The following is a 21,225-nucleotide window of genomic DNA, read 5'->3' on the forward strand; positions in this document are numbered from 1 at the left end:
GTCCCATTTGTTTATTTTCTCTTTAGTTTCCATTGCCCTAGGACAGTGGTTGGCAAACTCATTAGTCAACAGAGCCAAATATCAACAGTACAACAAATGAAATTTCTTTTGAGAGCCAAATTTTTTAAACTTCTTCTAACGCCACTTCAAAATAGATTCACCAAGGCCATGGTACTTTGTGGAAGAGCCACACTCAAGGGGACAAAGAGCCTCATGTGGCTCACGAGCTGCAGTTGGCCGACCACAGCCCTAGGAGCAGTATCAGTAAAGAAATTGCTTCAGCATATGTCTGAGATTTTGCTGCCTGTGGATTCCTCTAGCATTTTTATGGTTTCCAATCTTATGTTTAAGTTCTTTATCCATTTTGAGTTAATTTTTGTGTATGGTGTAAGTAGGTGGTCCGGTTTCATTTTTTTTTTTTTTGCATGTATCTGTACAATTTTCCCAACACCATTTATTGAAAGGCCGTCTTGACTCCATTGTATGTTCATGCCTCCTTTGTCTAATATTAATTGAGCATAGTGGTTTGGTTCTATTTCTGGATTCTCTATACTATTCTATTGATCTATATGTCTGTTCTTATGCCAGTACAAGGCTGTTTTGAGAACAGTGGTTTTGTAATATTGCTTGATATCTGGTATTGAGATCCCACCTACATTGTTCTTCTTTCTCAGGATTGTTGCAGCTCTTTGGGGTCTTTTTATTTTTATTTCAGATAAAGTTTTGAAAAGTTCGTTCTAGGTCTGTGAAATATGCCCTTGGTATTTTAATGGGAAGTGCATTGAATCTGTAGATTGCTTTGGGTAGTATGGACATTTTGATGATGTTGATTCGACCAATCCATGAACATGGTATGTTCTTCCATCTGTTTATGTCTTCCTCTATCTCTTTTTGCAGTGTCCTCTAGTTTTCCACGTATAGGTTTTTCACATCCTTAGTTAAGTTTATTCCTAGTATCTTAATTTTTTTGGTGCTATAGTAGATGGAATTGCTTTTTTAGTCTCTCTTTCTGTAAGTTCATTATTGGTATATAGAAATGCCATAGATTTCTTGGCATTCATTTTATATCCTGCTACATTGCCAAATTCATTTATTAAGTCTAATAACTTTTGGATGGAGTCTTTAGGATTTTCTATATACAATGTCATGTCATCTGTGAATAATTACAGTTTTACTTCTTCTTTTCCAATTTGGATGCCTTTATTTCTTCTTCTTGTCTGATCGCAATGGGAGTCGTGAGAGTGGGCATCCCTGTCTTGTTCCTGTTCTTAGGGGGAATGGTTTTAGTTTTTGTCCATTGAGTATGATGTTGGCTGTGTGTTTTTCATATATGGATTTTATAATGTTGAGGTATGATGCTTCTATTCCCACCTTGCTGAGAGTTTTTATCAGGAAGGGGTGTTGGATTTTGTCAAATGCATATTCTGTGTCAATTGAAATGATTATGTGATTTTTATCTCTCAATTTATTTATGTGATGTACCACGTTTATTGATTTTACAGATATTGTACCATCCTTGCATACCAGGGATAAATCCTACTTGGTCACGGTGTATGATCTTTCTGATGTATTGCTGTATCCGATTTGCTAGGATTTTGTTGAGGATTTTGGCATCTATGTTCATGCGTGATATTGGCCTATAATTTTCTTTCATTGTTTTGTCTTTATCTGTTTTGGTATTAGGGTGATGCTGGCTTCGTAGAATGAGCTTGGAAGTGTTCCTTTCTCTTGAATTGTTTGGAATAGTCTGAGGAGGATAGGTTTTAGTACTTCCTTGAATGTTTTGTATAACTCCCCTGTGAAGCCATCTGACCCCGCGCATTTGTTTGCTGGGAGCTTTTTGTTTACTATTTCAATTTCATCCATAGTTATTGGCCTATTGAGATTTTTAAATCTTCCTTATAGATTTTGAAAAATATAGGTTGTATTTTTCTAGTAATATTTCCATTTCCTCCAGGTTGTCTAGTTTGTTGGAGTAGAGTTGTTCATAGTATTTTTTAACAATCCTTTGTATTTCTGTGGGGTCTGTTGTTATTTCACCTCTCTTGTTCTGATTTTGTTTATTTGAGTCCTCTCTCTTTGCTTCTTGGTGAGCCTGGTTAGAGGTTCATCAATCTTGTTTATCCTTTCAAAGAACCAGCTCTTGGTTTCATTGATCTTTTTATTGTTTATTTGGTCTCTATGTCATTTATTTCTGCTCTGGTCTTTATTATCTCCTTCCTTCTGCTCACTCTGGGCTTTTCTTGTTGCTCTCTTTCTAATTCTTTGAGTTGTAGAGTTAGATGATTACTACCATTTTTTCTTGCTTTTTGAGATAGGCCTGTAGAGCTATGAACTTCCCTCTCATGACTGCTTTCATTGTGTTTCATAGATTTTGGATTGTTGTGTTTTTGGTGTCATTAGTTTACAGGATGCTTTTAATTTCTTATTTGATCTCATTGGTAACCCAGTCATTTAATAGCATGCTATTCAGCTTCCAAGTGTTTGACTTTTGTGGATTGTTTTTATTATAGTTAATTTCTAATTTTATGGCATTGCGGTCTGAGAAGATGCTTAGTATAATTTAAGTCCTCTTGAATTTGGGGAGACTTTGCTTGTGACCCAATATGTGGTCTATTTTTGAAACTGTCCAATGTGCACTTGAGAAGAACTTATATTTTGTGGCTTTGGGGTCAAATATTCTGAAGATGTCAGTTAACTCCATCTGCTCTAGTGAGTCATTTAGGATTGCTGTGTCTTTGCTGATTTTTTGTCTAGAGGATTTCAGTGTTGTATTAAAGTCCACTACAATGATTGTATTTTTGTTGATCTCTCCATTGATATCTTCCAGGAGTTTTGTTATGTATTTGGGTGCTCATGCATTGGGTGCATATATGTTTATCAGGGTCATATCCTGTTGTTGCATCGATCCCTTTAGTATTATGAAGTGGCCTTCCTTATCTATTGTTATGGCCTTCACTTTGAGGTCCATTTTGTCAGATATACATATTGCTACCCCAGCTTTTTTTTTTTTTATCTCATTTCCATTTGCCTGAAAGATATTTTTCCATCCCTTCACTTTCAATCTGTGTGAGTCCCTTGTTCTGAGGTGGGTCTCTTGTAGACAGCATATATATGGCTTGTGTTTTTTATCCATTCAGCTACTCTATATCTTTTGATTGGAGCATTTAGTCCGTTTACATTTAAAGTTATTATTGAAAGGTACTTGTTTGTAGTCATATCTATTTTTGTGTCTGTGTTCCTTCTTACCTTTTTATTTCTTATTTTTACAGTATTCCCTTTAGCATTTCTTGCATTGCTGGTTTGGTGGTAATAAACTCCCTTAGCCTTTTGTTGTCTGCGAAGCTCTTGATTTCCCCTTCAATTTTGATTGATAGTCTTGCTGGATAGAATATTCTTGGATTCAGTCCTTTGCTTTGCACCACTTTGTATACCTCCTTCCATTCCCTTCTAGCTTGATGTGTTTCTGTTTAGAAATCATTCGATAATCTGATGGGGGATCCTTTATAGGTAACCCTCTGTCTCTCTTGCCACCTTTAAGATTCTCCCTCTGTCGTTAATATTTGCCATTGAAATTATGACATGTTTTGGTGTGGGTCTTTTGGGGTTAATCCTGCTTGGGAGTCTCTGTACTTGGGTAACTGTTTTCTTCCCCATATCCGGGAAGTTTTCTGTCACTATTTCTTCAAATAGATTTTCTAATCCTTGCTGCTCTTCTTGTCCTTCTGGCAGTCCTATTATATGTATGTTACTTTGTTTCATGTTGTCCCAAAACTCCCTTAGGCTTTCCTCTTGCTTTTTAATATTTTTCTCCAGTTGCTATTCAGATTGGGTTTGTTTCTGTACCTGATTTTCTAACTCACTAATTCGGTCCTCTGTTTCTTCTAGTCTACTGTTGAAACTTTCCATGGTGTTTTGATTGTAGTTATATCACTTTTCATTTCTTCCTGATTCTTGCATAGGTTGTTGATTTTCTCATCCATCTGATGTTTGAATTCCACACCCATTACTCTGAATTCTTTTTTGGTCACGTTGCATGCTTCAATTTCACTAATTTCCTTTCTTGGTGACTCCTCATTTTCTTTCCTCTGGGGATTGTGTCGTCTCCTCATTCTGACTTTCACCAGAAGGTTCAAACTTCGAGTTGCGTGCACATGGGCTGTGTGCCATGGGAGCTTCTCACCACCCGAGTTTCACTGAAGTGCTCAGACACTAGGATGTGTGGCTGTTGTGGGTTGGTTTGAACCAGGCTCACCCAGGGTCAGTGTTACCAGCATTCAGTCTCGTGTGCGCACCTAGAACCATGGACCCCACCTGCACTGCGCTGTTGGCGTGTGCCGAAAATGAGACCCCTAGTGCATGCCAGGATTCAGAGTTTCCTTGTGTCTGCACCAAGAATCAAGTATCAGTGTCTTTGTTGACTTGTGGGGCTTTTCGCTGAGAATCAGGGTCCCCATGTGCACATGCACCAAGAATTAGAATCACTGGCTCTTAGTGTGAGTGTGCTGTGAGTCAGGGATCCCAGGCACACATGGTAAGAAACAGAGTCAAGACAGTGGTGCTCAGTGCTGCCTCTTGCCAGGAGAATCTGGGTCCAGGTCACAATGGGGGACTGGGTTGCACAGTAGCACTGTGGCCTCCCTGTGTTGCAAAAAACAGGACTTCCATGTGTGTTGTGGAAAACAGACTTCCATGTGCGCTGCAGAAAACAGACTTCTATGTGCCCTGCAGAAAACAGACTTCAGTGTGCACTTGCCCAGAATTGAAGTCATGTGGCACTGCCGCCCTACTTGGGTTTTGGCTTTGGTCACCCGAATGTGTTGCGGGAAACAGATAACAGTCTTTGTGTGTGTGTGGGCTCCAATTCCCATAGTAGCTCTGTGGTCCCTGTGCATGCTCCCAAACTCAAATTCCCATAGGGGCTCTGTGGCCCGAGCGAGTGATGGGTCTATTAGTTACTATGGAGCTATCCGCTATCCTGCAGGGAGGGGGATAGACTCTTAGACTCACAGAAATCTGTGGCTGGGAAGTCTGGATTCTTGTTGTCTGTTGGTCTGAAGCTGTAGTCGCAGTTCTCTGTCCCTAGTGGCTGCAGGGTCCTGGTTTGTGTCTGAGATGCAACTGGGTGGTGCTGAGGACAGGATCCTAGTCTCAAGCAGCTCTGTTTCTCAAGATAGTGTGGTCTCTGTGCCCACCCTGGCCACCCAGAAGTGTCCACTTTGTGCATGGGGCTCCGCAGTCTAAGACTGCCCTGTTTGGCAGCCCCTTGGAGGACCTGCAGAATCTAACTGTCCCTAGCTCATACACATACCACAGACATACCACACACGTCTACACTCTTGTCTATGGTTCCCTCACTCTCACACTCTCTCCTTCTCTACCTTCCTGCCAGTTGCCATTCCCAAGAACCACTGAAAACTTTTTTTTTTTTTAAATATTTTATTGATTTTTTACAGAGAGGAAGGGAGAGGGATAGAAAGCTAGAAACATCAATGAGAGATCGACCAGCTGCCTCCTACACACCCCCTACCAGGGATGTGCCCGCAACCAAGGTACATGCCCTTGACCGGAATCGAACCTGGGACCTTTCAGTCCGCAGGCTGATGCTCTATCCACTGAGCCAAACTGGTTTTAGCCGCTGAAAGCTTTTTGATGAGTGCTTCAATTTCTTCCATAGTTATCAGCTTATTGATATTTTTAGAATCTTCCTTATTGAACTTTGGAAGGTTGTATTTTTCTAGGAATATGTCCATTTCCTCCAGGTTGTCCAATTTATTGGAATAGAGTTGTTCATAGTATTTTTTAACAATCCTTTGTATTTTGGGTGGGGTCTGTTGTTATTTTGTCTCTTTCATTTCTGATTTTATTAATTTGGGTCCTCTTTCTTTGCTTCTTGGTGAGTCTGGCTAGAGGTTCATCAGTCTTGTTTATCCTTTCAAAGAACCAGCTCTTGGTTTCTTTGATTTTTTTTTTTTTTTTGTCTCTATGTCATTTATTTCTGCTCTGGTCCTTATTATCTCTTTCCTTTGGCTCACTCTTGGCTTTCCTTGTTGCTCTCTTTCTAATTCTTTTAGTTGTAGATTTAGATGATTTACTACCATTTTTTCTTGCTTTTTGAGGTAGGCCTGTAGAGCTATAAACTTCCCTCTCAGGACTATGTTCATTGTGTCCCATAGATTTTAGATTGTTTTGTTTTTATTGTCATTAGTTTCCAGGATGCTTTTAATTTCTTCTATGATCCATTTGTTAACCCAATCATTGTTTAACGGCATGCTATTTAGCTTCCAAGTGTTTGACTTTTTGGATTGTTTTTATTGTAGTATATTTCTAATAGTATGCCATTGTGGTCTGAGAAGATGCTTGATAGGATTTTAATCTTCTTGAATTTGGGGAGACTTTGCTTGTGATCCAATATGTGGTTTATTTTTGAAAATGCCCCATGTGCATTTGAGAAGAATGTATATTCTGTGGCTTTGGGGTGAAATATTCTGAAGATGTCAATTAAGTCCATCTGATCTAGTGAGTCATTTAGGATTGCTGTTTCTTTGCTGATTTTTTTGTCTAAAGGAATTATCTACTGATGTCAGTGGTGTATTAAAGTCCCCTACTAAAGCCCTAACTGGTTTGACTCAATGTATAGAGTGTTGGCCTATGGACTGAAGGGTCCCAGGTTCAATTTCGGTCCAACCAACCATGGTTGCATGCACATCCCCAGTAGGGGGTGTGCAGGAGGCAGCTGATCGATGTTTCTCTCTAATCGATGTTTCTAGCTCTCTATTCCTCTCTGTAAAAATATCAATAAAATATATTTTTTAAAAATTAAATAAATAAAGTTCCCTACTATGATTGTTATGTTGTTGATCTCTCCCTTAATATCTTCCAGAAGTTTATTTTTTTATGTATTTGGGTGCTTCTGCATTGGGTGCATATATGTTTATCAGGGTTATATCCTCTTGTTGTATCGATCCCTTTAGTATATGAAGTGGCCTTCCTTATCTTTTATTATGGCCTTCACTTTGAGGTATATTTTGTCAGATATAAATGTTGCTACCCCAGCTTTTTTTCATTTCCATTTGCCTGAAAGATATTTTTTCATCCCTTCACTTTCAGTCTGTGTGAGTCCCTTGTTCTGAGGTGAGTCTCTTGTAAACAGCATATATATGGGTCACTTTTTAAAAAAAATTTATTCAGCCACTCGATGTCTTTTGATTGGAGCATTTAGTCCATCTATGTTTAAAGTTATTATTGATAGGTACTTGTTTTAGCCATTTTTATTTTTTTGTGCCTGTGTTCCTTCTTACCTTTTTATTTCTTCTTTTTACACCAGTCCCTTTAGCATTTCCTGCTTTGCTGGCTTGGTATTGATAAACTCCCTTACCCTCCCTTCCACTCTCTCTAAAAAACAAACAAAAATATCAAGGAAAAAAATATCCTCAAGTGGAGATTTTTAAAAAAGAAATTAAGAAATATTAAAACTACCAAAAAAAAATATCTGGGCCTGGCACTTTTGAAAATGTTATTAAATAAATTGAATTTAAAAATTTTACATATTAACTTTTTATTTTTCTTTATTTTTAGTTTAATTTACTTTTATATTTTCCATTGCCTTATGACCCAGCAACTCCTCTTCTGGGACTTTATCCCAAGAAACTTGAAACACTACTTTGAAAGAATATATATATACCCCTAATTTCATTGCATTGATATTTACAATAACCAAGATTTGGAAACAGCCCAAGTGTCCATCAGTAGATAAGCGGTTTAAAAAAAAAAACTGTGGTACATTTACACAATGGAATACTACTCTGCTGTAAAAAGGAAGAAAATTTTACACTTTGGGATGGCATGGATGGAGAACATCATGCTAAGTGACATAAGCCAGTCAAAGAAAGACTAGTACCATATGATTTCACTCATATGTAGAATTTAATGAACAAACAACTAAACAGCAAAATAGAGACAAACTCATGGATAGAAGACAGACAGAAAGCTCCAGAGAGGTGGGTATTGCAAAGTGGAAGGATTGAGCAAAAAAGGAGAGAATTCTCCTGGACATGAACAACAGTGTAGTGACTGCAGAGGTGGAGGGTATGGGTGGATATGGTAAAGGGCATACAGGAGATAAAAGGTGAAATTTTTAATTATTTTTATTTTCTCTGACATATTTTGTTTACTGTTATTTTCTTTTGAAAGTAACAATTTCATCTAGATTTAAAAACTTATTTTTCTGTTTCTAGGAAATAGATATATTTATTGGTGGATAAATGATAATGCTTTGCAAAGAAATATAATCTAGTAATTGCTTCTGAAATCTCACCTATGTGTTAAATAAAGTTAATCTTTTTCTAAAGTTAGGTAATTCTTAAGTGACAGTAGATGATAATTTGTTTTATCCTATAAATATTCTGAATATTTTTAAATTACTTGCAAATGTTTAAAAGTCTTGAAAATCCTTGTAAATATCTACATTTCTAATTTCTCTTGAAAATTTAGATGATTCATGAATATCAGGCCTGCACTTGTAACAATCAGAGAGTAATATCTTTATATAAAATACTAGAGGCCTGGTGCACGAAATTCGTGCACGGAGGGGGGGATGTCCCTCAGCCCAGCCTGCACCCTCTCCAATCTGAGACCTCTCAAGGGATGTCTGACTGCCCATTTAGGCCCGATCCCTAAACGGGCAGTCAGACATCCCTCTCACAATCCAGGACTGCTGGCTCCCAAATGCTTGCCTGCCTGCCTTCCTGATTGATGCTAATCGCTTCTGCCTGCCAGCCTGATCAGCCCCTAACCACTCCCCTGCCAGCCTAATTGATGCCTAACTGCTCCTCTGCCAGCCTGTTTGCCCCTAACTGTCCTCCCCTGCAGGCCTGGTCACTCCTAACTGCCCTCCCCTGCAGGTCTGGTCACCCCCAACTGCTCTCCCCTGCAGGCCTGGGTCCCTCACAACTGCCCTTCCCTGCAGGCCTGGTTGCACCCAACTTCCCTCCTCTGCCAGTTCAGTCACCCCTACCTGCCCTGCCCTGCAGGCTTGATCACCACCAACTGCCCTCCCTTGCAGGCCTGGTCCCTCCCAACTGCTCTCCCCTGCTGGCCATCTTGTGGTGGCCATCTTGTATCCACATGGGGGCAGGATCTTTGACCACATGGGGGCAGCTATCTTGTGTGTTGGAGTGATGGTCAATCTGCATATTACTCTTTTATTAGGATAGAGGCCTGGTGCATGAGAGGGGGCCGGCTGGTTTGCCCTGAAGGGTGTCTTGGATCAGGGTGGGGTTTCCTTGGGGCGTGGGGTGGCCTGGGCGAGTAGCGTATGGTGGTTTTCAGGCTGGCCACACCCCCCGGCGACCCAAGCAGAGGCCCTGGTATCTGGGGTTTATTTATCTTCTATAATTGAAACTTTGTAGCCTGGAGCAGAGCCAAGCCTTCTGCTTGCTCCATGGTGGCAGCAATTTCTGTTGGGACTTATGTATCTTCTATAATTGAAACTTTGTAGCCTTAAGCAGAGGCCTGGGCTGGCCAGGGTGTGTGGAAAGCTTGGCTTCCTCCATTGCCAGGGGCAACCCTAGCCTCCTGCTCTTTCCAGCTCTGTGGCTGCCACCATTTCTGTTTGGATTTATGTATCTTCTATCATTGAAACTTTGTAGCCTTGAGTGGAGGCCTCGGCCGGCAAGGGCAGGTGGAAAGCTTGGCTTCCTCCATTGCCAGGGAAACCCAAGCCTCCCTCCTGCTTTCTGTGGCTGTAGCCATCTTGGTTGGGTTTATTTGCATATTTGCTCCTAATTGGATGGTGGGTGTGGCTTGTGGGCATGTCTAGTGGGTGTAGCGGAGTGATGGTTAATTTGCATATTACTCTTATTAGATAGAATATACTCTCCATTTCACTTCCTCTAATCATGCCACTCTAAATGCCATCAGGTTTATTTCACTCACATTACATGATTAGTGTCAGTAATCTTGAGTTTACTAGATTGAGAATAGGTTTTGGTATTTAAAACACAAAATTCATTTTAAGATTGTGCACTTAATAACTATGTGAACTTTTAAAATATTCATCATCTCTGTGAGCTCTATTTCCCACATCTGCTAATTGGGAATAAAATACTTTCTAGAATCTTCATGAGGGTTAAGTGAGTGAATATTTGAAAAGCCCTTATTATACTACCTAGCATATAATAACTATTTAGTAAGCTTAAAATTATTATACATTTGTATTCAATTGAAATTTTAGCATGTGAAATTTTAAATAAGGTAAATAAACCTGAAAGCAGCAAATGAACAAACAAGAAAAACAAACAAAAACTCATAGACACAGACAACAGTATGGTGGTTATAAGAGGGAAGGGGAGTGGGGAATGGTAAAAGGTAAAGTGGGTTAAATTTATGGTGACGTAATATTTGACTTTGGGTGGTGGGCACACAATGAAATACACATATGTTGTATCATAGAATTGTATACCGCATATGTTGTATCATAGAATTGTATACTTGAAACCTATATAATCTTATTAACATTTGCCACTCAAATAAATTTAATTTTAAAAGTTTAAAATAAACATTAAACTATTATAAGTTAAAGTGAAGTCCTGGAGAGGGTGGGAGCAAGGTGGAAGTGAGCAAAGTGGGGGGATATGGAAGACTTTTGTAATACTTTCAATAATCAAAATAAATAAATAAAACAGATGACAACAGAAGACCTTTCCTGCAATTCAGAAAGACAGGAGGAGTCACTTGGATATGGTCCATTGTCCATTCTATCTGTAAAGGCATCCATGGCTCATCCCTTAGTCCCCATTGATTCTGTCACCCTGAGGATGCCATAAGTGCCTGCCTGATGGAAAATAATAATTCTAATGTAGTTTCCAAAATCTTTTGATAGTTTTGATCTAGTAATTCATTTATTGTGGCAGTTGTATCAACATAATTATGTTTCATCCTGCTGACTAAAGCTGAAGGTAAAAACAGTGTGTATGTGTGTACATGTGTGTGAAAGTGTATTTGTGCACATTTGTATGCTTGTGTATATGTATGTATAGCTGAGTATATGTGTGTATGTGCATTTGTGCCTGTCTGTATTGGAGACAGGGGGAGAGAGAAAGAGAAGACATGATTGGTCCTTCCATTAAAATATACAGATCTTATAACACAGAAACCCACACCTAAAATATATATGTTCATATTGATCAATGTCAACCCAATCAATTTAATAGATAAGTGTTTTTAAATACATTCTCTTATTTGTTTATGCGTGTCAGTCATTTCAACTTTAGGAGCCAACAAAACCTTCAAAAATTATTCCAATTAATAATTGAGTAATTTTTGTTTTGTTACTGTATACAAATTGAAGTTTTATTTTTACCCATTTAACCTTCCAACCTCCCATAACATACTTTGTTCTATCCATAAAAATCCTATTCACTCTCTAAACCACAAATACATTCTATTTTTAAATTTTAAGCAAAGTTTCCTATCCAAATGAGACTCTGCTACTGTCTATGTAGTTTATAACCCCAGGTTCATAAACTTGGCAGGTACCATGAGATAGTAAATAGATATAAATGCTTGTGGGTTTTTTTTAAGGTAAAATATCTCTAATTAATTAAATGTAAGTGGATTTTATTTCAAAAAATGTTAATTATAAATCAACTAATATGGAAATCTATTATTATTCCAGTTAACAATGAAGCAGCCTCAGAACTTCCAGATGTAGCAGAAAATCTTCCAGCAATGAACCCATCAATAAGTGACCTAATACTTCAATTAGATTTAAACAAAGTCGCAGGTAAGTAGACATAATGTTTTGGCATAGTAGAACACTGTCTAAAAGTTAAAGTAGTTGAAATGTATAGTTCTTTCTAAAAGAAACCAAGAAATTTGAATATAGGGCAGTACCAACTTAATTCAAACTACCATAATTAGAATATACACAAAACAAAAAGATCTAAAATATGACATCAGAAATATAAAGCATGCAGGGGGGTAAAATGTAGTTATTTTAGAATTTATTCAAATTTAAACTCTTCTCATCTTAAAATAGACTGCTATAGATAAAAATGATATATGTAAACCTTATGATAACCACAAACCAAAACCCTATCAAAGATACACAAAAAAATAAAGAGAAAGGAACCAAGAGAAAAAGAGAGAACAAATAAATAAAATCATAAATAAAACCAGAGAAGATATAACTGACACTACAGAAATACAAAGAACTATTAAAGGATACCATGAACAATTATATGCCTAAAATTTTAATAATCTGGAAAAAATAGATAACTTTTTAAAAGCATACTATCAAGGACTCTGTCCCCCTCCCCAAGTGGTAGTCTGTGCTGTGAGATTCTTTCCCTTTCCCCATGTGGGAGTCTGTACTTGTTCTTCAATAAATCCCCACCTTTGCTATACCATCTCCATCTTTTGGCCTGGATTCATTCTTTGACTCCTACAGACAAAGAATCCAGGGAATCATCCTGCCCAGGGGAATATCACCTGTTCCAGTCCAAAAATCTTGTATTAACAACAACCAAAATTAACTGAATATGGCCTTTTGCTGTACTTGTTGGTGAGGTTGGGAGAGGGGATTAGAAAGAGTAGAAAGTCTGAGGAGGACTGCTGGTATTCTGCAACATACAGAAATGCTCACTGCCCAGGACAACTGGGCTTCCCCATTCTGAGACAAGACCCATGTCTACCAGACCCCAATGACCCAGGTGCTCTGTCTATTCCAAATTAACAACTGGGGACCCAGTGCAATGGTGAGTCCAGCTGCTGATTTTGTGTTCCAGACCTGTCTATGGGTAGTACAGGAGACAACATGGCTGTGCAATAGACAGACATGACCCGAGCCTTGTTCTGGAGCAGATAGAATGAACAGCTGAAACGAATAACATCCAACCTGAATTGGTGAAGGAGACTCAGCGGGTGAGACAGTTTTCAGCCAGGAAGGGCATAGGATCCCTGGAAAAAGCCCAGGGCACTGCAATCATGTGAGAAGCAGACATGTGAGCAGCCCGCTCCTGTCTAAGGAGAAGCAGCTGTGTAAGTGGCCTACTCCCCTGTCCGAGGAGCAGCAATGACGCAAGCAGCCTGCCCCATCTGAGGAGCAGCAGCTGCAAGAGCAGCCGGCCCACAATTGAGGAGCAGCAGCCTCACACAGCCCACCTCCATTTGAGGAGCAGCAGCCGCCAGAGCAGACAACCCATGACTGAGGAGCGGCAGCCCTGCACAGCCTGCACTTGTCTGAGGAGCAGCAGCCACATGCAGCCTGCACCTGTCTGAGGAGCAGCAGCTGGGTGAGTGGCCCGCCCCTGTCCAAGGAGCAGCAGCCGCATGTACAGCTCACTTCCACCTGAGGAGCTGCAGCCACGCAAGCAACCTATCCCCCATCCGAGGAGCAGCACTGGTGTGAGAAGCCCGCACCCCTACGAGGAGCAACAGCCCGGTAAGCAACCTGCCACTGTCCAAGAAGCAGCAGCCTCACGACCAACCCACCCCATCTGAGGAACAGCAGCAGCATGCAGCTAGACCCGATCCAAAGAGCAGCAGCCACGTGAGCAGACCATCCCCATCCAAGGAACAGCAGCTGTGTGAGCAGCCTCCCCCATCAACGAGATGAGACACCACTGCTGTGAACAGCACCCATCAGAGGGGCCGCTGCCAACTGAGGAGTAGCCACTTCAGCAACCACTTGAGGAGTAACTGTAGCCTGAGGAGCCACTGCCACCCAAGGAGCAGCCCTTGTAAGACTCACCATCTAGATCAGAATTGGTAGACAAACCCCCAAAGAAAAGAAAAGAATCACCAGAAAAGCAGCAAAGTGAAACAGAGGAAAACAATATGTCAGAAAAAGAAATCAGAATAAGGGTCATACAGTTCATAAACCAGATGGAGGAAATAAATCAACAACTTATTTAAAAATCAAGAAGAAATGGATGAAAAAAATCAATAACTTATGTAATAATCAAGAAGAAATGAAGAGTGATACAGCTGCAATAAAAAACACCATGGAAAGTTTCAACTGATTTGTTGTGATAGCCATTCTGACAGGTGTGAGATGGTACCTCATTGTCGTTTTGATTTACATCTCTCGGATGATTAGTAACTTTGAGCATATTTTCATGTCTCTTGGCCTTCTGCATGTCCACTTTCAAAAAATGTCTATTTAGGTCCTATGCCCATTTTTTTATTGGATTGTTTACCTTCCTTTTGTTAAGTTGTATTAGTTCCCTATAAATTTTGGAGATTAGGCCCCTGTCGGATATAACAATGGCACATACATTCTCCCATACAGTGGGCTTTCTTGTTGTTTTGTTGATAGTTTCTTTTGCCGTGCAGAAGCTTTTTTATTTTGATGTAGTCCCATTTGTTTATTTTCTCTTAGTTTCCATTTTCCTAGGAGCTGGATTGGTAAAGATATTGCTATGAAATATGTCTGATATTTTGCTTCCTGTGGATTCCTCTAAGATTTTTATGGTTTTCCATCTTATATTTAAGTTCTTTATCCACTTGAAATTTATTTATTTTTTTGAACCTTTCTTTTTATTTATTTATTTTAAATTTCTTTATTGATTAAGGTATCACATATTTGTCCTCATTCCCCCATTCCCATCCCAAACCCTTCTCCATGCATGCCCCACCCCTTTGTTGTCCGTGACCACTGGTTAGACTCATATGCATGCACACAAGTCCTTTGGTTGATCTCTCCCCCTTATCCCCACCCTCCCCTACCTTCCCTCTGAGGTCTGACAGTCTGATCAATGCTTCCCTGTCTCCGGGTCTGTTCTTATTCATCAGTCTATGTTGTTCATCATTTCCCCTAGATGAGTGAGCTCATGTGATACTAGAAATACACTTAAAAGAACCGAAAATGAGACAAGCAATAATGGTTATGCTGAAAGGCAAATGAATCAGTCTGTAGTGAGTTTCTTTCTGGGCCAACAGTTCTTTTGAATCCCAATTTCTATGTCAAAAGGTCCCTTATGTGGACATGTCAGCAATGATATTTCAGTTCTGGATGGTGGACAAATGGTGGTAATGCAAGTCTGACCCTCTCTGGTTTGGTCCTGGGCAATCTGCAGTGACGCACAGCTGCTGACTGCTAGTATGGCAAGGCATCGTCAGCATCTTCCATCTCTGGACTGTATCTCTTCTGTCTTCATGGCTGGAGCAGTCCTGTCAATTCCTCTCTGTTGCAGGAATCCACATGGTCTCAGAGTTGTTTTCTGAAAATATACTAACATATTCTCGACCAAAAGTTAATAAAGGAATATTTTCTATAAATTTGACTTGCGATCCTTTTTCATTTTTTGCCCAAATGATTTTCCTTTGGCTTGTTTTGACACCATGTATGTTTTACATGGGTGTCTTGCTGTTAGCATTACAAATGAAAGTTAATTTTATAAAGTAAAAATTTTTGATATATAATTTACTTACAGGATATTTTTCCTTACATGATATTCTTCTACTATCCCCCCTTTTTGATTTAAATATTAGGAGGCTTTTGGAAATTTTATAATGTAGTCTTGATAGCTTTTAAATTTTACTTTCTTGCACTAAAATATGACTGCTGTAGGTTCATTACATGTTCTTTAGCACAGAATGTATGAACATATGATTTGTGACATCAATATCAAAAAGAGAGGGATGGATTTTAACCTCTATGTTCATAGGGATATTGGCCTATAATTTTCTTTCTTTGTAGTGTCATTATCTGGTTTTGGAATTACCATAATGCTGGTGTCATAAACTGGTCTTGGGGTTTTTTCCTTCTTTTGAATTTTTTGATAGTTTGTGGGGATCAATGTTAGTTCTTCTTTCAATGTTTGGTATAATTTTATATGTAGAATCTAATGAAAAAATATACTGAAGAACAAAATATAAACAGAGGCATTCATAAATGGAACAGACTTATAGCTATCAGAAGGGAGAGAGAATAGAGGACTAGATGAAAGAAGGTGAAGGGATTAGGCAAACGAAATATGTGCATAACCCATAGACACAGACAATAGTATAGTACTAGTAATAGCCAGAGGGAACAGTGTGGCAGTGAAGGTTGACAAAGGGAGAGGGAAATAGGGCATATCTAATAGTGTTAACAATAAAAAAAAATAGTTGAATGGAGCTATATAGGAGTACAGATTTTGGATGTGATTGAAATAAAATTCATATCAATTTAAATTAGAATGTTATAACTTTAAGATGTTATATGTAACCCCTTGGTAACCAAAAAGAAAATATCTATAGCATATACACAAAGGAAATGAGAAAGAAAACAAAAGAAGTCCCTTAAAAATTCAACTGAACACAAAATAATACAGTATTAAAGGAAATGAAGAACAAAAATGTATAAGAAATACATAACTAACAAAATGCACAAAAACCGTCTTTCCTTATCAGTATTTACTTTAAACATAAATGGATTAACTCTCCAAACAAAAGGCAGAGATTAGCAGAATGGATTAAAAAAATATCCATTGTGTGCTATGACTCACATTAGGTCAACAAAATTGACAAAACTTTAGCTAGGTTGATAAGGTAAAAAGAAAGAAGACACAAATTACTACAATCAGAATAGGGACATTACTATCCTTTTTACAGAAATAAAAATAATCATAGGAGAAATTTACCACATTAGTTGAATAAAGAAAAAAATATATAATTCAATATAATGCTTTTCATAAAATTATTTGAAATTTGTATCTTTCAAAATGCAATATACTTTAAGCAACTTAATAGTAAAATATTTTTCTGTAATATGGAGAAATATACCAACATTATTATAATTTTTAACAAAGGCCTACCTTTAAGGAAAACTACTTTACTGATATTGGATGAGGGAAATTCCAAACTTTAGTTTCTTCAGCTTTCAGCATTGGGTAAGGGAGACATCTAAGTCCAACTCCCTTTATCCTTTATGTCTCACTCAATTGGGAGAGAGGGAGTGAGCTGAGAAGCAGTTGTTAAAGTCTCAGCCCAGGAAAACAGGTCCACTAAAAAAAAATGAGACATAAAAGGCGAAAGACTTATACACTTTAAAAAGAAGGAATTCTTACCATTTGCAGCAGCCTGTATGGAACTGGAGAGCATTATGCTAAGCAAAATAAGCTAGTCAGAGAAAGATAAATATCACATGATCTCACTCATTTATGGAATATAATGAACATCATAAACTAATGAACAGAAATAGATACAGAGACAAAGAAGCATTGAACAGACTGTCAAACTACAGGGGGAAGGCAGGGGAGGGTTGTATGTGAGGGATAAGAGATCAACTGAAGGACTTGTATGCATGCATATAAGGATAACCAATGGATACAGACATTGCAGGGGTGTGCAGGGGTGGGGAGGGCATGTGCCAGGGGTGTGTAGGGGAGGCCGGGGGAGTCAATGGGTGGAAAAGGAGACACATGTACTACTATTTGTAATACTTCAAACAAACAAACAAAAAACTGAGACATAAACATAAGATTATTGATTGCTTTTCTTCTCACACCTAACCACCACACCAGCAATGTTCCTGATTAATAACAAGGAGTTAAAAAAAAACATCGTGCAATTCTCAGTTTTTGTTTAAGAAAGATTTTCAAAAAACAGGGGACCAAAAAAGAAAAAGAAAGTTTTTATGTCTGACGCTAGGTGCAAAACACAGAAAACACAATCTAACTTCTCTTCAGATGAACATAAAACATAATAAAGACATATTATACTTCAGTATTCCCAATAGATTATGTCTAGCTATTGGGTCTGAGCTCCTCAGCCAGGGACTTGACCTCTTTGGATGCTTGGAATTGGAAAAAGATACAAGCAGCCATAGGGATGGGTCATGCTTTATTGCAAACAAAGCAGCCAACAACTGGCTGGTCAGTAGCACCTTATATATTCGCTCAAACTAAAGAGACCTCATGCCAATTAGTGGCATCTTTGCTACGTTAATATAAGTAGACTATATAAGGATGCACCTGCATAATGATACTGCTGAGTCATGGCCTTCTTGCATTCGTATGGCGAATGGGCCTTTAACATAGTGATACTGCCGTGTCAGTGCCCTTGCACATGCATATGGCAAATGGGCCTTTAATATCCAGTGTACGCCGATCAGGGCCCCCCCACTCCACCCCTTATGCTGGATGATTTCTACAGGGTACCCTGGCCCATATGCCAGCTCCTTGAACACAGAGTCCACAACAACAATACAAACTGCAACGTGTTATGACCAGTACTTCGGCCCTAATAGCAAACCTCAAGAATGTCCAGCGCCGTGCTCCTGACAGTATATCCCACCAATCTCAGAGGGTATCCTGGAAGAGGGCTAGTATGACTTACACTTCTTTGACTATCTCTTGCAGGGCACTGGTTACATTTTGTTGATTATCAGACACATATGTATAGCATTCTACATATAGGACAGCACAAGTTCCTCTTATGTGGTGGTTAATAGATCTAGTGCTATTCTATTTTGCAGTACCGCTTTGAACATTTGTGTGGTTTCATCTATCATTAGGTTAAGGGCTTATGGGTCTGATACAAGGCTTTAGCTGTATGCTTCAGTAAGGCTATAGCTTCTAATTCTACCTTAATTGCTCCTCCTGCAGGAAGGAATACAACTAATGGGTAAAACCACCAGGGAGCTCATTTAACTCAATGGTAATGGTGGTATATTGAGTCCCAGTTATGGGGAATCTCTTTTAAATCCTTAAGGATTTCCCCAGGGATATAGGGATTACCCCAGGTATACTGTCCTATCCAATGCACTGGGAGGAAGGGCCAGCCATGCCTTCCACACACCCATAAGTATCCTGGGGTCATCATATGTACAGTATAACACTTACCATTCCATCACTTTTAGACCTCAATATTAGTGATTATGCTATGGCACAACTCTGGAGGAAGCCAGCTGACAATGTGATTCCCATCTGATGAAATTGAAGCAGTAATTTAAAAACTTCTAGCAAACAAAAGTTCTTTGATCAGATGGATTTACAGGTGAATTTTACCGACCATTCAAAGGAGAACTAACACTTATCCTCCTCAAATTACTTCAAAAAATTCAAGAGGAAGGAACTCTTCCAAGCTCTTTTTACAAAGCCATCATTATCTTAATTCCAAAACCAGATAAATCCACTACAAAGAAAGATAATTATAGTCCATTACCCCTGATGAATACAGATGCTGAAATCCTCAACAAAATGTTAGCAAATTACATCCAACAATATATTAAAAAGATAATACACCATGATCAAGTGGGATTTATTCTGGGGATGAAAGGCTGGTATAACATTTGCAAATCAATAAATGTGATATATCACATAAACAAACTGAAAGATAAAAACCACATGATCATATCAATTGATGCAGACAAAGCATTTGACAAAATCCAAAACCCTTTTTTTGATAAAAGCTCTCAGTAAAGTGGGAATAGAGGGATCATACCTCAACATGATAAAGGCCATATATGACAAACCTCAGCCAACAAAATGCTCAATGGGCAAAAACTGAAAGTGTTTACCTTCAGAAAAGGAACAAGATAAGGATGCCTGCTTTCACCACTCTTATTCAACATAGTACTGTGTTAGGGCCACTGAAAAAGAAACACACAAGGCCGAAAGGGGTAAAGCATTATGAATTTATTAGGTCATCTGGAAACCCAGATGGACTGAGCCCCAAAATGGTGCCAGAACCCAGTGGATTCCATGGTGTGCAATATAATCTGTGGGGCAGTGGAGTTATGTTTCACATCACTGGGTATCCTACAGTATGATTATTATTTTTAATGGAAATTTGAAGGTTATATTATCATAAACTCTTTAGGATATTTTAATTTAGCATAAGAGATAGCGTTATATGGGAAAAGTACTGGTGAAAGAACTATGAGGTTTAAGATTGTGTATCAATTTTATTATTATCTGGATAAAAAGTCTTGGTGAAATCATTAATATCTCTAAACCTCAGTATATGGAGGTTTAATGATTGTTAACGGCCCCTCCAATTCTATGGTTTAGTGATTTCTGCAATCTAGACATTTCATTATAATGACTATTTATTAATAACAAGACAAATTAAGATGGTACTATATACATACATATACATACATACACTTGCATGTTAGAGTTACTATGCAAAGTGTATTAATACGTGTTTATTTCTATAGAGACAGATATAGAACACTTGAGAGATTCTATTGAAAGACGAATGTTAACAGGGGAAATGAAGATACAGTCAAAAAGTCTCCTTGGTAAGAATAAGAATTTTGCAAGTCTAATATTTCTAGTATATTTATCTTCTTTGGAGTTTAAGTATGAATAATTAGTGGCAAGTACCTTAATATTATTCATATATGGCTAACTTTCTCATAGTTAGGTGTACTCTGGCATTTACTAGAAATGAAAAAAAGCCAGAAATTATGAGTTTTAGAATCACCCATTTAGAAATCAAAACATAAAAATTAAATGCTATAGTGACCATACAGTATGCTTGGTACAAGTATGTTCAATGCTATTCTACTCACTTTCTAAGATAGAAAGTTGCTTTAATATTGCAAAAGGATAAAAGCTACCTAATTAATGTACTACTGTGAAAGCAAGAAGACTATAACAGTTAATTTATTCCTTACTATTTTCCTCTATCTGATGGAAATGTCAGGTATATTTATATCTCAGTTGAAGTTAGAGTCCATTCGTTGTGTTATATACCTCAGAATTATACTACTGCCTTTATTTTGTAACAATAATGGACACTCCAGTCCAGCTGGTGTTGCTCAGTGGTTGAGTGTCAACTAATGAACCAAAAGGTCATCAGTTCATTTCCTGGTCAGGGTACACGCCTAGGTTGCAAGTTCGATCCCCAGCAGAGGCTTGCAGGAGGCAGCTAATCAATGTTGATTTCTCTCTCTCATTGATGTTTCTATTTCTCTCTCCCTCTACTATCCCTTCTCTCTATTTTGTGATGAAAGATTATTTTATTTTGGGTAGTGGGTACACAGTGCAATATACAGATCATGTATTATAAAATTGTAGATTTGAAACCTATATGATCTTATTAACTAGTGTCACCCCAATTAATTTAATTTTAAAATAACCATTCTTAGAAGAAAAATAAGACATAATGTGAATATTTGATTAAATAGGGGATGTGTATAAATAGACAGATATTATTTTGAAAAGGACTAAATCCAGGAGTTGCTGTAGAATGACTGAAATAAAAAAAATCACTGGAGGGCTCAGTAGA

At 38.3% G+C, this 21,225-nt stretch overlaps 1 protein-coding gene across 1 annotated transcript in view; it reads left to right on the forward strand.

Annotated features, from left to right (window-relative positions):
• LOC103304446 (coiled-coil domain-containing protein 7-like) overlaps positions 1-21,225 on the forward strand; it is a 430,240-nt gene that overhangs the window by 378,278 nt on the left and 30,737 nt on the right. The window contains exons 26-27 of the mRNA XM_054716612.1: positions 11,678-11,785; positions 20,150-20,233. Of these exons, the coding sequence (XP_054572587.1) occupies positions 11,678-11,785; positions 20,150-20,233 (192 nt within the window). The remainder of the gene's footprint in view (positions 1-11,677; positions 11,786-20,149; positions 20,234-21,225) is intronic.

Source organism: Eptesicus fuscus, chromosome 5 (assembly GCF_027574615.1).
Source record: "Eptesicus fuscus isolate TK198812 chromosome 5, DD_ASM_mEF_20220401, whole genome shotgun sequence".
Classification (NCBI taxonomy): Eukaryota; Metazoa; Chordata; class Mammalia; order Chiroptera; family Vespertilionidae; genus Eptesicus; species Eptesicus fuscus.